Here is a 13,792-nt window from a genome sequence, read left to right as displayed (position 1 = left end):
ACAGCTGGTCTACAGAGAGAAACAAGTTTGGCACTAGTTCTGACAGTTCAGTCTTGGAGTCCGTGTTGGCACTTTGGGAACTATAGCAGCATAGTCAAGGTTCCATAGATGTGCCAGAATAACCCTGTAGCATAGACACAACCAATAGTGAGGGATGGGGGCTTAATAGGAAAATCACCTAGCTGAGCAATGGCAGCTAGATTGAAGTATTCTTCCATCGACCTTACTATGTGTACACCTGGGCTTAGCTTGTCATAGCTCCATCACCCAGACCTTTTCACACTCCTGAGTGATGTTGATCTAAATTTTAAGTGTAGATCAGACATAGGTATAATATAGCTATATAGGGCATGTCTGGAGCACTAGATGCCTATATAAAACTCCAGTTGCCCTAACAACTAATTAATAATATACTAAAACCTCTGAAACATTAAAATAATCATTCAGTAGGAACTCAGCCATCTGAATATCTACAGAAACTCTTTTCCCTCGTCATCATTTTTGGAAGCAAAACTTTAACTCTCTCAGAACACCCCACCAACGAGATGATGACACTGATATCTCCAGTATATGAAAAAAAAACCCACCTGATATCCCCATCTACTCAAAATACCCCACTCTTTCAAAGCCCTCCCCCCCCCCAAAAAAACCACCTGGAACAAAGAAACTAATCAACCAACCAACCAATGAAACAAAACAAAGAAATCAGAGATAATCAAGGAAACAAAAAAAGCCCCTCATGTCCTAGGTGGAATTCCACCCCCCCCCACACACACACACACACTCCAAAAGAGATTCCAGGAAGTCCAACATGATTTAGCTTTGGCTACTGGTTTTATCTGCCAGGCACTCTGATAGACTGATGGAAGCATAAAACTGATTAGATAGATAGATTCATTCTGATCTTCTTTGCACTGCTATAATTCTACAGTAACTCCAATAACTTGAGTGTTGTTGATGTAGATTTTACCACTACATAAACAACTGATTGCATGCTGTGTTTTCATGGAAGAAGACATTGTCATCAGTTGACTATATCTTAGAATATCAGGGTTGGAAAGGACCTCAGAAGATCATCTAGTCCAACCCCCTGCTTAAAGCAGAGCCAATATCCAATTTTTGCCCCAGATCCCTAAATGGCCCTCTTAAGGGCTAAACTCACAGCTCTGGGTTTAGCAAACCAATGCTCAAACCACGGAGCTATCCCTCCCCCACCGCTTTGTTGAAACACAGCATGAAAACTTGTTCAAGGGAGAAAGACAGCTGTTTTATTCCTGGTGAATAACCTCCACCTAGTCACTTTACTCAGGGCAGCTTTGGTGTCTTTGTTCCTCATGCTATAGATTATCAGATTCACCATTGGAGGCACCACAGAACAGAGAACACCCACCACAAGATCCAGTTCTGATGCTGAGCTGGAGGAGGGTTTCAGGTAGGCAAAGGCAGCAGGGAAAAAGAAGGAGATGACAAACATAAGAACGGCCGTACCGGGTCAGACCAAAGGTCCATCTAGCCCAGTATCTGTCTACCGACAGTGGCCAATGCCTGGTGCCCCAGAGGGAGTGAACCTAACAGGCAATGATCAAGTGTTCTCTCTCCTGCCATCCATCTCCATCCTCTGACGAACAGAGGCTAGGGACACCATTCTTACCCATCCTAGCTAATAGCCATTTATGGACTTAGCCACCATGAATTTATCCAGTCCCCTTTTAAACATTGTTATAGTCCTAGCCTTCACAACCTCCTCAGGTAAGGAATTCCACAAGTTGACTGTGTGCTGCATTTTAAACCTGCTGCCTATTAATTTCATTTGGTGACCCCAAGTTCTTGTATTATGGGAATAAGTAAATAACTTTTCCTTATCCACTTTCTCAACATCACTCATGATTTTATAAATGAGGTGAGAAAGGCAAGTGAGGAAGGCGTTATGCTGGCCCTTCTCAGAGGGGATTCTCAGCATCGTAGTGAAGAGCTGAACATACAACACAATTATTAAAGCAAAGCAGATTAGAAATAGGGATACACTAAAGAAAATAGCCCCAGTTTTACTAAGGTCTGAGTCAGAGCAGGCAAGCTTGAGTGGGGGATTTCACAGAAGAACTGGTGCATGGCATTGGAGTGGCAGAAGGATAATCTGAGGATGTTCCCGGTGTGCAATGAAGCATAGACAATACCAGTAATCCAGGCACTGGCTGCCATTTAAACATAAACTCTATGCAGTGGTTGGCAGATGGCGACATATCAGTCATATGCCATGATGGTGAATAAGGACATATTGGTCACAGTGAAGAAGCCAAAGAGAAAAACTTGGGCAACACATCCAGAATAAGAAATCAACCTGGTGTTCAGTAGAGAATTGACCATGGACTTGGGGACAGTGACAGAAATGGATCCGAGATCTAGAATGGACAAATTCACCAGGAAAAAGTACATGGGGATGTGAAGGTTGCAGTTAAGGGCTACAATGGTGATTACAAGAAGATTCCCTGTCAAGGGTGTCAGACACATCACCAGAAACATGACAAAGTGGTTCAGCTGGACATTTTCCTTCTCAGTACATTGTGTGCTGCCTTTGGAGAGCATTATCACACGAGTGTAAATTGATAATCAATAATTGGTAAACATTTCAACTCTGATTATATACTTAGCAAGAGGGCTTTTCTTGTGTTCAGATTAGTTTACTTTTAACAAACCTCGGAAAAGTCCAATTTGATTGGATGTATTGATTATCAGTTAGTAAGGATAGCACACACAGAGGGAGGCATATAGTTACCAAGAACTGGGGAAGAACTTCTCCATAGTTCTCTGCAGATGGGCTCTACCACCTCCTCATTTTTCAGGGCAGTTATACCCTTGTTACTCTCATTGTGTATCATTCTGCTCCTTATCTATTTTCTCTTTTTGGAACACACTCCTTATCTGAGGCTATTTCCAAGGTTCCCTGCTCCACTGGAACTTTCCAACTCTCTTGACATCTGTTGGTAAGTATGCCCTCCTAAGAGACATGTTGATTCATTTCACATCTAATTCCACTCTCTGGCAATCTGGTTCAAAATATGTTTGATAATATGCAGTATAAATATGGAACAAATTACAACCCCAACCCAACAATCTTAGGAACAATAGTTGTTCTATTGTGATGATAGAGAAGCCTATTTTGTGAGAGGAGACTAAAAGAGTTAAGTTTGTTTAGCCTAGCAAAACACAGGCTGAGGCAGGATATGGTCGCTCTCCATAAATACTTCAGAGGGACAAACACCGTGGAAGGAGAAGGGCTATTGAAGCTAAAGGACAATGTTGGCAGAAGAACAAATGGGGAGAAACTGCCTGTGGGTAAATTCAGGCTGGAGATGAGAAGAGGATTTGCACCCATCAGAGGAGGGAGGGTCCAGAACAGCTTCCCAATAAGAGCAATGGGTCAAACAACCTAAGTAGTTTCAAGATGGAGCTTGATAACTTTATTGTCAGGTTTGTATGATAGAGTTGCCAGTGATATCAGGGGCCTGGATTTGATGGCTCGGGTCATGTCTAGTTGTATGTTCTTATGGTAAACGGCAGGCTCACAACTTGGCTAGGAAACTGAAATTCTAAACCACTGTTACAGCCTGATTCCCTCTTGCCATTGCTATCCCTTCCACAGACTTTGATTGAAATCAAAGGGCCAGGTCATCAATTGCATAAATAGCCCTAGCTACTCTGAAATCAATTGCACTGTATCAATTTACACTATCTCAGGACCTGGTCCTAAGTTTTTAGTCTTTGCCTCTGGATACCTCTTAGTAACCAACTTCAAACACCCAGGGCAGTCTGAGCTGTGGGTTCTTTTGGTGACTGCATGCCAAAGGCTGCTGATGCAATGGAGGACAAAAAATTCTCTTCTCCCCCAGTGGTAATCATGTGGAGTTAATGAAGGAACAGGCTGCTTGTTCAGAGGTCACATCAGAGCTGGGCTTACAGCCCTGGAGACCAGATTCAGCTATTTAGCCCCTGAGCAGGGACATACTGTGATGTAGCCGCCTCTGGATGCTGCACAAGCTGGTATCAGCTCTAGAGTTGGGAGGCGCTTTCAGCTCTGATCCCATTTAGTCCATCACCTCTCAGCCAAGCGTGCCCAAGGAGGAGAGCAGGGAGTGCGCATTTGTGGAGTGAGTCCCTGGCTGCTAGGAACTACAGAGAGACCCAGCAACTCAGGAGAACCAGTGACAGAACATGGAAACTGCTGCTGGATAATGAAGTGATGGCTCTGTGAGAGAGATAAGGTTATAGACTGTTGTGCATGGAAATATATAGATACATAGTGGCCAATAGTTTCTAGTACTGGAGGATCAAATGAATCGCAATTTGGGAAAAAATTGTCCAAAGACCAGCACAGTAAGTTTGCTATTTCAACTAAATATGTTAGACTATTCATGTACAGGGAAAATTTAAGAACATAAGTATGAACGGCAATTGAAACTCTTTACGATGTTTGCCATCAGTTCAATCAAGCAAATGGAGCTGGTCCGATTTATTTATTTTATTAGAAAATGTTGACTTTTCATAGAAATCCATAAAATCCCTGAATGTTGGGGTTTCGGCAAACGAGAACCAAACATTTTGTGCTGAAAACTGAAAAATTCCAACCAAAATCCCCCAGAAAGAAAAAAAATCAGTTTCTGATAGATAGATAGATAGATAGACAGATAGATAGATAGATAGATGAGACCTTGCATAAAAATTTGTTTAACTGAAAACCCAATTTTTCTTTAAAAAGAGTTAAAGCAGAACATTACTGACCAGGGTAGGAAGTACTAATATTGTCCAATGATACCATAATTTCAAACGCTGTCATTCTGTTACATCCATTTTTATTTCTGTTTCAAAAACATAACTGCAGGATGGCAGAACTAAATAAACAGCAGAGCTGACACCCAGGGAATATGGGCTGTACCTAATAGACATACTAGCAGCTTGAAACTCAAAGTCCGGGTTCAATCAGGCTGTTGTAGCCTGTCTACCTGGACCCTGCCCAAGGACATGGAGGGCACATCTACAGTGCAGCTGGGAGCGAGTTTCCCAACACAGCTAGGCAGACTTCACCAGCTCTGTGTTAAACATAGCAGAGTAGATGAGGGCAGCAAAGGCAGCAGCTCAATCTCGCCACTTCAGCGGAAACCCGGCTGGACTCTGAGGGTTCGTAGTCAGCTGAAGCCCATGCTACCTCTGGCATTTAGGACGCTCAGCGAGTCTGTTCTATTTCCTAGAATGTGAGAACTGGGCTGTCTTGGAGTTCTAGTACTTTTGTTTTGTGCCCAAGTTTTTCCTCTGTTGTTTTACAGAGTTGAGGGGCCATATTTACTCGATCTGTGGGTTTGGGCTGTCATTTATTCCAGTCTTTAATGCCTTTGATCAAGTGACGCCTTGGGCCACATCCTCAGATGGTGATGCAGCCCCACGTCTTGTAAGGGCATTATACCAATTGACGCTAGTGGGATAACACACCTGGGTTATGGTCTGATTGCAGGCAGTAGTTGTAGCCGTGTTGGTCCCATTTTATTAGAGAGCCAAGGTGGGTGAGGTAGTCTGTGTGGCTTGAAAGTTTGTCTCTCTCACCCACAGAAGTTGGTACACTAACAGATATTACGTCACCCTCCTTGTCTCACCAGTGCTCTGATTGTCAGAGGTGAGGAGCACTCACTGCTCCTAGTCAATTGAAGTGACAAGCGCTGTGCACCTTTGACATTCAGATCATGGGGTATTACTCAGAAGGAAATAAGGTAATTCCTCTGTCACTCTAATCTTGACTGTTGCCCTTCTCCTTCCCTCCACAGACATCACACAATGTGCTGAGGAAGAAAATGTTCAACCGAACTACTGTGACCGAGTTCCTTCTCCTGGCGTTTTCTGATGTTAGGGAGCTGCAAAGTTTGCACTTTGTGGTGTTTCTAATGATTTACCTGGCAGGCCTGCTGGGGAATCTTCTCATCATCATAGCCAAAGCCTTTGACCACGACCTTCACACTCCTTTGTACTTCTTCCTGGTCAATCAGGCCATCCTAGACCTCGGCTCCATCTCTGTCACCATCCCCAAACCCATGGTCAATTCCCTCATGAACACTAGGGTGATTTCTTATTCTGGATGTGTCACCCAAGTCTTTCTCTTCATGTTCCTTGGTTCAGCTGATCTCGGCGTCCTGACTATCATGGCATATGATCGATATGTCGCCATCTGCCAACCACTACAATACGAGAGAGTGATGAACAGGAGAGTTTGTATACAAATGGCAGCCAGTGCCTGGATCAGTGGTATTCTTTACTCTGCTCTGCACACTGGGAACACATTTGTAATATCCTTCTGTGGAGGTAACAGAGTGGATCAGTTCTTCTGCCACATCCCCCAGCTACTCAAGCTCGCCTGCTCTGATACAGACCTCAATGAAAGTGGTGTTATTGCCTTTAGTGCATGTTTAGTCTTAAGCTGCTTTGTTTTAATAATTGTGTCATATGTTCAGATCTTCAAAACTGTGCTGAGAATCCCCTCTGAGCAGGGCCGGCATAAAGCCTTCTCCACCTGCCTGCCTCACATTACAGTTGTCTCTTTGTTTATTTTTTCTGGCATCTTTGCCTACCTGAAATCCAACTCCAGTTCAACATCACGTCTGGATCTTGTGGTGGATGTTTTCTATTCTGTGGTGCCTCCAGTGATGAATCCGATCATCTACAGCATGAGGAACAAGGAGATCAAAGCTGCCCTGAGGAAATTGATTAGACAGAGGTTATTCATGATCAATAAAATGTTCATCTTTCTCCTTTGATTTTAATTTCCTTCTGTGCTTCCAGGGGTGCTGGAACAATTTTTATAGTGGGGGTGCTAAGAGTCATTGAACCAAACTTTATAAACCCTGCATATAATAGAAACTATTTCAAGCCAAGGGGTGCTGCAGCACCCCTCACACCCTTAGTTCCACCACCCCTGTTTGTTTCTTTACAAATAAATCAACTGATGACATTTTTGTCTCCATGAGCACATGATTTGCCATCTCTTTATACACAAAGGGGAATTTGCATGGGGAAAAATGAAAACACCACTCGAGTCAGTGGAGCTACCATAAATTTATACCAGTGTGAATAATATCAGCATCTATTTGTCTGTCTGTCTGTTTATCTATCACAGGATTGTATACTGCCACCCATCATCATGCTATCTGAGCACCTTCTATATAAAATCGGCAGCCATATCAAAGTCCTTAGTGGACTTCATGGAGTCCCTGACTCTTCTTTTTGGGGGTACAAAATTGGATTGCAGTATCAGTGCAATAGCTGTTGGTTTTTTGCTTCTGACTCTGATTTTTAGTTTATATTTTTTTTACCTAATCGGTAGGTGGGTTTATTTCTTTCATTGTTCCATTGTTTTTAAGGTGGGACTGACTGGGAAGATGGTAAGTGTTCATTGAGACAGCCTTGTCAATGGTTTGTTACCTATTGGGGGTGCCCCTACTTCACCTCTTGATGGGGTTTTCTGCGCGAGCTGCAAATTTTCTTTCTACAACGATAAAGGTGTGACAAGTGTCTGCATGGTTGAGTTCCTATTGAAATAATTACATGAATACAGCTGGGGTATTACTGTGTTATTAATGATGTGTTAGGGAACCAAGAGCCTTAGGTAGACATCTTTTTAATTATTGTAACTTAAATAAATAAATCCATGCTGTGTCATCCGTGCTATGGTGGGAGAGGGTTGTTTGTTTGTTTGTTTGTTTAAGAGGAAGCTGTGGGGTATTTCTACGCATATCCTCCAGGAGGCTCCCTACTCCCTGAAATTGTTCTACTCTTTATCTCGGGATCAGAGATCACAGCTGGGGGTCCCTGGCTTGAATGGGAGCTTCAGCTCTTCACTCTTCAGCCTGGAATCCCCAAGAACCCTGGCTCAAGACAGGGCTCTGAGGGCTTCCAGATTCCATGCCATGGAGCTGGGAGCCTGGAATCTCAGTGTCCACAGCTCTGGGCTAACCTTGCCATGCAGACTGTCCTGGACCAGGAAACTAAAAGCTTCCATATTCCCAGGCCAACTGGCTGTTTGGAATTAATGCTGAGAGGTGAAGCCTGGGGAGCCAGGGGTCCCAAGAGACCGGAAGCTCTGGGGTATCCAGTCTGGGACAGTTGCATGGCTGGCCAGACCCTGAGCACAGTCCCTAAGCTCATTCCCTAGGCCCATTCCTGCAGCCATTGCTCAGACATCACTTCCAATGACTGTTGCCAGAACCATGATCAACGGCTGCAGGATCTGGCCCTGATATCCCAAATTCAGCCCCGAACAAGCACAGCTTCTCCATGGTGGAGCAACAGTAGGGGTTGAAAAACTATTTCAGATCCCTGCAATGTGCAGAGATAGGGCTCTGGGTCCTCAGTGCAGGACACTGTGTCCCAGATCACATGATCTTTGTCAGCAGGACTCTAGGGGCACAACACAAGCCATGTTAGGCAGAGCTCTGTGCCCTGCAGGGTGGTTTGCTGAGCAATGCCCCTCCACCCCAGGTGTAGCAGCCATTTCAAAGAAGCTGCTTTCCAAATGCTTGAGTTGGATTCTCCAACAGGTCACCAGCCTTGGTGGACATGACCTGTGGAACCTCCAGTGAGATCCTCAGTTTCCTGCCCCGGGCCAGGAGGTGGCAGTGGTGGCTGGTTGTTGTTCAGCTTGGGCCTTAATTTATGGAAGGTTTATCTGGAGCGTGGTCCAAGCACAGGACTTAGAACCAGAACCGAGTTGCAATCAGACTCCTCTCTACCCAGGGCTATAGGCTGTTTCCTGGCCATGTGTGGTGCATCTGCTGTTGGCCATCTCTGAGACATAGGTTCATCACCTACACAACGACATGGCACAGTGAGGACCATCAGTCTCCAACCTGGCCATATCCCCCTCCACACACAAAATGGTCTTTCAAAAGACACCCCCTAATCCCAACTAAACAAACTAAACTCTGACAGGCCAAATCCTCAGCTGATATAAATCGGCCATAGCACAATTGAAATCAAAGCGCCAGGCCATCATTCGGCATAAGTAGCCCTAGATACTCTGAAATCAATGGAACTGTCTTAATTTACACCAGCTCAGGACATGAGGGTTCTTTTTTAGTGTTTGCCTCTGGCTACCTCTTAGTGATCAATTTCAAGCAGCCAGAGCAGCCTGGGCTGTGAGTTCCTCTGGTGGCTGCATTCCAAGAGCTGCTGATCCAATGCAGGGGAAAAAAAACTCTGTTCCCCCAAAAGTAATTATGCGGCATGAATGAAAGAACAGGCTATTCCAGGCCAGGGGAGCTTCTGGTGCTCTTAGCTATTGTAGGTCACCTGTCTGTGCTATAAATATATATTTAATTTTGCAAATACCTTGGGACACTCTTTGGGCCTCAGCCCTGCCTTCTTTTTAGCCAAGGGTTCTTCCAGAGATGTTGCCATTGTGTAAGATCCAGGCTGGGTTGTGTTCTCCCTCTGTGGGGTCAGTTAGAGTATATTGTCAGGGTGGTTTGTTCAGAGGTGAGATCATTGCTGGGCTCACAACCCTGGAGACATCACTCAACTATTTAGCCCCAGAACAGGGACTTCCTGGGCTGTAGCCATGTCAATCTGTACAGCTGGGAGGGACTTTCAGTCCCTGAGCCTATTTAATCCTTCACTTCTCAGCCAAGCCTGCCCCAGGAGTGGAGCAGGAAGTGCCCATCAGTGGAGTGGATCCCTGTCTGTTTGGAACTGCTGAGAGACCCAGCAACTCAGAAATCCAGTGACAGAACATGAAAATCAGTGCTGGATAATGCGGTGATGGGTTTATGAGAGAGACAAAGAGATTGTTGTGCATGGAGATATATCGATAGTGGCCAATAATTTCTAGCACTGCAGGATCAAATGCTTTGCAAGTTGGGAAATACTATCCAAAAACAAACACAGTAAGTTTGCTATTGTCTTTTTTTCTTCATTAGAAAATGTTATCTTTTCATAGAAGTCCCCCAAATTTCCAAACTTTGGGATTTTTGCAACAGAGAACCAATCGTTCTCTGCTGAAAACTGAAAAATTCCAACCAAAATCTTCCCCCTCCCCAGAAAAAAATCAGATTTTGAATAGATAGATAGATAGATAGATAGATAGATAGATAGATACTTTCCATGAAAATGTGTTTAACTGAAAACACAAATTTTCTTTAAAAAGAGTTAAATCAGAATATTATTGACCAGGGTGGGAAGTACTAATGTTGTCCAGTGATACCATAATTTCAAACGCTGTCATTCGGTCCTATCCATTTTTATTTCTCTTTCAAAGACAGAACTGCAGGATAACAGAACTGAATAAACAGCAGAGCTGATAACCAGGGAATATGGGCTGTACCTAACAGACATGCTTGAACCTTGAAACTCAGAGTCTGGGTTGAATCAAGCTGTGGCAGCCTACCTGTCTGGACTTTGCCCAAGGACACTAAGGGCATATCTACACCACAGCTGGGGGCATGCTTCCAAACTCAGGTAGGCAGACTTCACTAGCTCATAGCGGAGTAGATGGGGCCAGCACAGGGAGCGGCTCAGTCTAGCCACCTCAATACAAACCTGCCTGAACAGCGTGGGTTCGTAGCTGGATGGAGCCTGAGCTGGTGCCCAGGCTACCTCTGGCTACGTGAGTATGTTTTGTGCAGAACTTGAGCAGAGATAGCCCATGTCCATCTACTGGAGCTGGGAAGCTAGTCCCCTCTCCTGTGTAGATGGACCACCAGGAGGTCAATGGGACAGGAATCCAGACCTCCTGGTCTATCACCATATCCCGTGTGCAACACTGCTGCCAGCTGAGCACAGAGTCTGTAAATGGGTTCACAGTGCAGATACATGATAAAACACAACCTACTCTCACAGAGCTCATAAAAGAAAAGTCAGAGAAAGGGAGGAACGGGAAACAGAGACATAGGGAGAGGAAGTGACTGTCCCAAGGTCACACAGCAAGTCACTGGCAGAGACAAGAACAAAACTCTCCTGACTGCCTCTGACCCGCACAGACCAGATATAAAGTCACAGAGGGAAACGACACAACCTACCAGTAACTGTGCAATGCTACCAGCCCATCTTTACTCAGAGATGGGAGTGCTGCTGGGATTGGTGCCATTAATCAATTTGGAACCAAGTGGCAGGTCATCTATAAACAGAGTTTGTGGAGGAATTGTTGCAGACAAGCTAGTCTGTCATATTTCCCTAGAAAGTGGGAATTGGGCTGTCTTGGGGTTCTAGTACTTTAGTTTCATGCCAAAGTTTTTCCTCTGTTGGTTGACAGAGTTGAGGGGCCATATTTGCTCAATCTGTGGATTTTTTTTGCAATTTGTCCCAGTCTTTAATTCATTTGTTCAAGTGACATCTTGGGCCAGATCCCCAGATGGTGTAAAAACTGATGTAGCCCCATGGATTTTATGGGAGTTATCCTAATTGACACCAGTGTGATAACACACCTGAGTAGTGGTCTGATTGTATGCAGTACTTGTAGCCAGGTTGGTCCCAGAATATTAAATAGAAAAGGTTGTGAGGTAGTATGTGACACTCGAAAGCTTGTCTTTCTCATACACGGAAGCTGATCCAATAGCAGCTATTACCTCACTGACCTTCTCTCTCTAGTGATCTGATTGTCAGCAGTGAGGAGCACTCACTGCTCCTAGTCAATGGAAGGATGGGAGGAGTGCTGTGTACATTTCACAGTAGATCATGGGACATTACTAAGAAGGGAATCAAGGCCATTCTCTCAGACAATCGAATCCTGAGTATGGACCTTCTTCTTCCCTCCACAGCCATCACACAACGTGCTGAGGAAGAAAATGTCCAACCAAACCACCGTGACCGAGTTCCTTCTCCTGGGATTCTCTGACATTCGGGAGCTGCAGATTTTGCACTTTGTGGTGTTTCTAATGACTTATCTGGCAAGCCTGTTGGGGAATCTTCTCATCATCACAGCCATAGCCCTCAATTACTATCTTCACACCCCCATGTACTTCTTCCTGGTGAATCTGGCCATACTAGACCTTGGCTCCATTTCTGTCACCATCCCCAAATCTATGGCAAATTCCCTCATGAACACCAGGGTGATCTCTTATTCTGGATGTGTCGCCCAAATCTTTCTCTTCATGTTCCTTGGTTTTGCTGATTTCAGCATCCTGACTGTCATGGCATATGATCGGTATGTCGCCATCTGCCAACCACTGCACTATGAGAGAGTGATGAACAGGAGAGCTTGTGTCCAAATGGCAGCCACTGTCTGGATCAGTGGTATTCTTTACTCTGCCCTGCACACTGGAAACACATTTGCATTATCCTTATGTGGAGGAAATGTGGTGGATCAGTTTTTCTGCGACATTCCCCAGCTACTCAAGCTTGCCTGCTCTGACTCAGACCTCAGTGAAACGGGGGTTATTGTCTTCAGTGCATGCTTAGCTTTAAGCTGTTTTGTTTTAATAATTGTGTCATATGTTCAGATCTTCAGATCAGTGCTAAGAATCCCCACTGAGCAGGGCCGGCAAAAAGCCTTTTCCACCTGTCTGCCTCACATCACTGTTGTCTCTTTGTATGTTTCCACTGGCATCATTGCCTACCTGAAACCAAACTCAAGGTCCATATCACGTCTGGATCTCGTGGTGGATGTTTTCTATTCCATAGTACCTCCAGTGCTGAATCCAATCATCTACAGTATGAGGAACAAGGAGATCAAAGCTGCCCTGAGGAAACTGATTGTACGGAGGTTATTTACAACCAAATAAATGTCCATCTTTCTCTTTTGATTTTAACTTCCTTCTATCTTTACTTATAAATATAATCAAATGATGATATAATTGACTCCATGAGAACATGGTTTGTCATCTCTTTATGCAAAAAGTGGAATTTGCATTGGCAAAAATGAATACACGACTCAAGTCAATGGATGTAATGTAAATGCATGCCAATGTAAATAATATTATTGTCTAGCTCTTTGCCTGTGTATCTTTCTATCACAGTATTGTGTACTGCCACCCATCACTATGCTATGTTAGCACCTTCTTCATAAAATCATTAGCCATATCAAAGTCCTTAGTGAACCTCTGGGAGTGTCTGGCTCTTGTTTTTGGAGTAAAAATTGGATTGCAGTGTCAGTGCAGTAGCCGTTTGTTTTTTGTCTCCATCTCTGTTTTTTAGTTTTTGGAGGGTTGATTTCTTTCTTTGTGCAAAGTGTTTTTAAGGTGGGAATGACTGGGCAGATGGCAAGTGTTCACTTAGACAGCATAGCTGATGTTTTGTTACCTATCGGGGGTGCCCAAATGTCATCTGTTTGATGGGGTTTTCTGAGCGAGCTGAAAGTTTTCTTTCCACAATGATAAAGGTGTGCACAAGAAGTGTCTGCATGGTTGAGTTTCTGTTGAAATAATTATATGAATAGGACTGGGATATCATTGTACTTGTAATGATGTGTTAGGGAACCAAGAGCCTTAGGTAAACATCTTTTAATTATTGTAACCCTAAATCAATAAATCAATGCTGTGTCATTCGTGCCACGGTGGGAAAGCGTTGTTTGTTTGTTTGATGAAGAGGAAGCTGTGGAGTATTTCTTAAAGACAAACAGACAGAATAATAGGCCAATTTTGATCCTTTTTAAATCACTGGGATTTAGCCACTCACTTCAAATGGATCAGGATTTGGCCAATGGCCAATACACACAAAGATCCAAGAATGGGTAATGGTGGCTGGGAGAATGTGAGTGCAACAGAGATGCATGGATGAATTCCCCATCTCAGGTTGCAGAGGGGTATCTGTGTTAGTCGGTATCATC

The 13,792-nt window shown here is 44.1% G+C and overlaps 2 protein-coding genes across 3 annotated transcripts; both read left to right on the top strand.

Moving 5' to 3' along the window:
- The first annotated feature begins 5,837 nt into the window (after positions 1 to 5,837).
- On the top strand, positions 5,838 to 7,697 carry LOC120379977 (olfactory receptor 14A16-like). Its single transcript, XM_039497489.1, has one exon. It carries the CDS (start codon positions 5,838 to 5,840, stop codon positions 6,792 to 6,794), a length of 957 nt encoding a protein of 318 aa, XP_039353423.1. The 3' UTR covers positions 6,795 to 7,697.
- Positions 6,646 to 13,497, top strand: LOC120379799 (olfactory receptor 14A16-like). Of its 2 annotated transcripts, none has more exons than XM_039497326.1 (2): positions 6,646 to 6,754; positions 11,787 to 13,497. In XM_039497326.1, the coding sequence occupies exon 2, from the start codon at positions 11,814 to 11,816 to the stop codon at positions 12,747 to 12,749; it is 936 nt and encodes a 311-aa protein (XP_039353260.1). In that variant the 5' UTR covers positions 6,646 to 6,754; positions 11,787 to 11,813; the 3' UTR covers positions 12,750 to 13,497. The 2 variants fall into 2 exon arrangements, with proteins under 2 accessions (XP_039353260.1, XP_039353259.1); XM_039497325.1 differs by lacking the exon at positions 6,646 to 6,754 and adding an exon at positions 10,359 to 10,488.
- Positions 13,498 to 13,792: the final 295 nt, after the last annotated feature.

Source organism: Mauremys reevesii, linkage group 13 (assembly GCF_016161935.1).
Source record: "Mauremys reevesii isolate NIE-2019 linkage group 13, ASM1616193v1, whole genome shotgun sequence".
Taxonomy (NCBI): domain Eukaryota; kingdom Metazoa; phylum Chordata; order Testudines; family Geoemydidae; genus Mauremys; species Mauremys reevesii.
The sequence above is the reverse complement of the archived record's forward strand: the minus strand, read 5'-3'. Positions and strand labels throughout refer to the sequence as shown.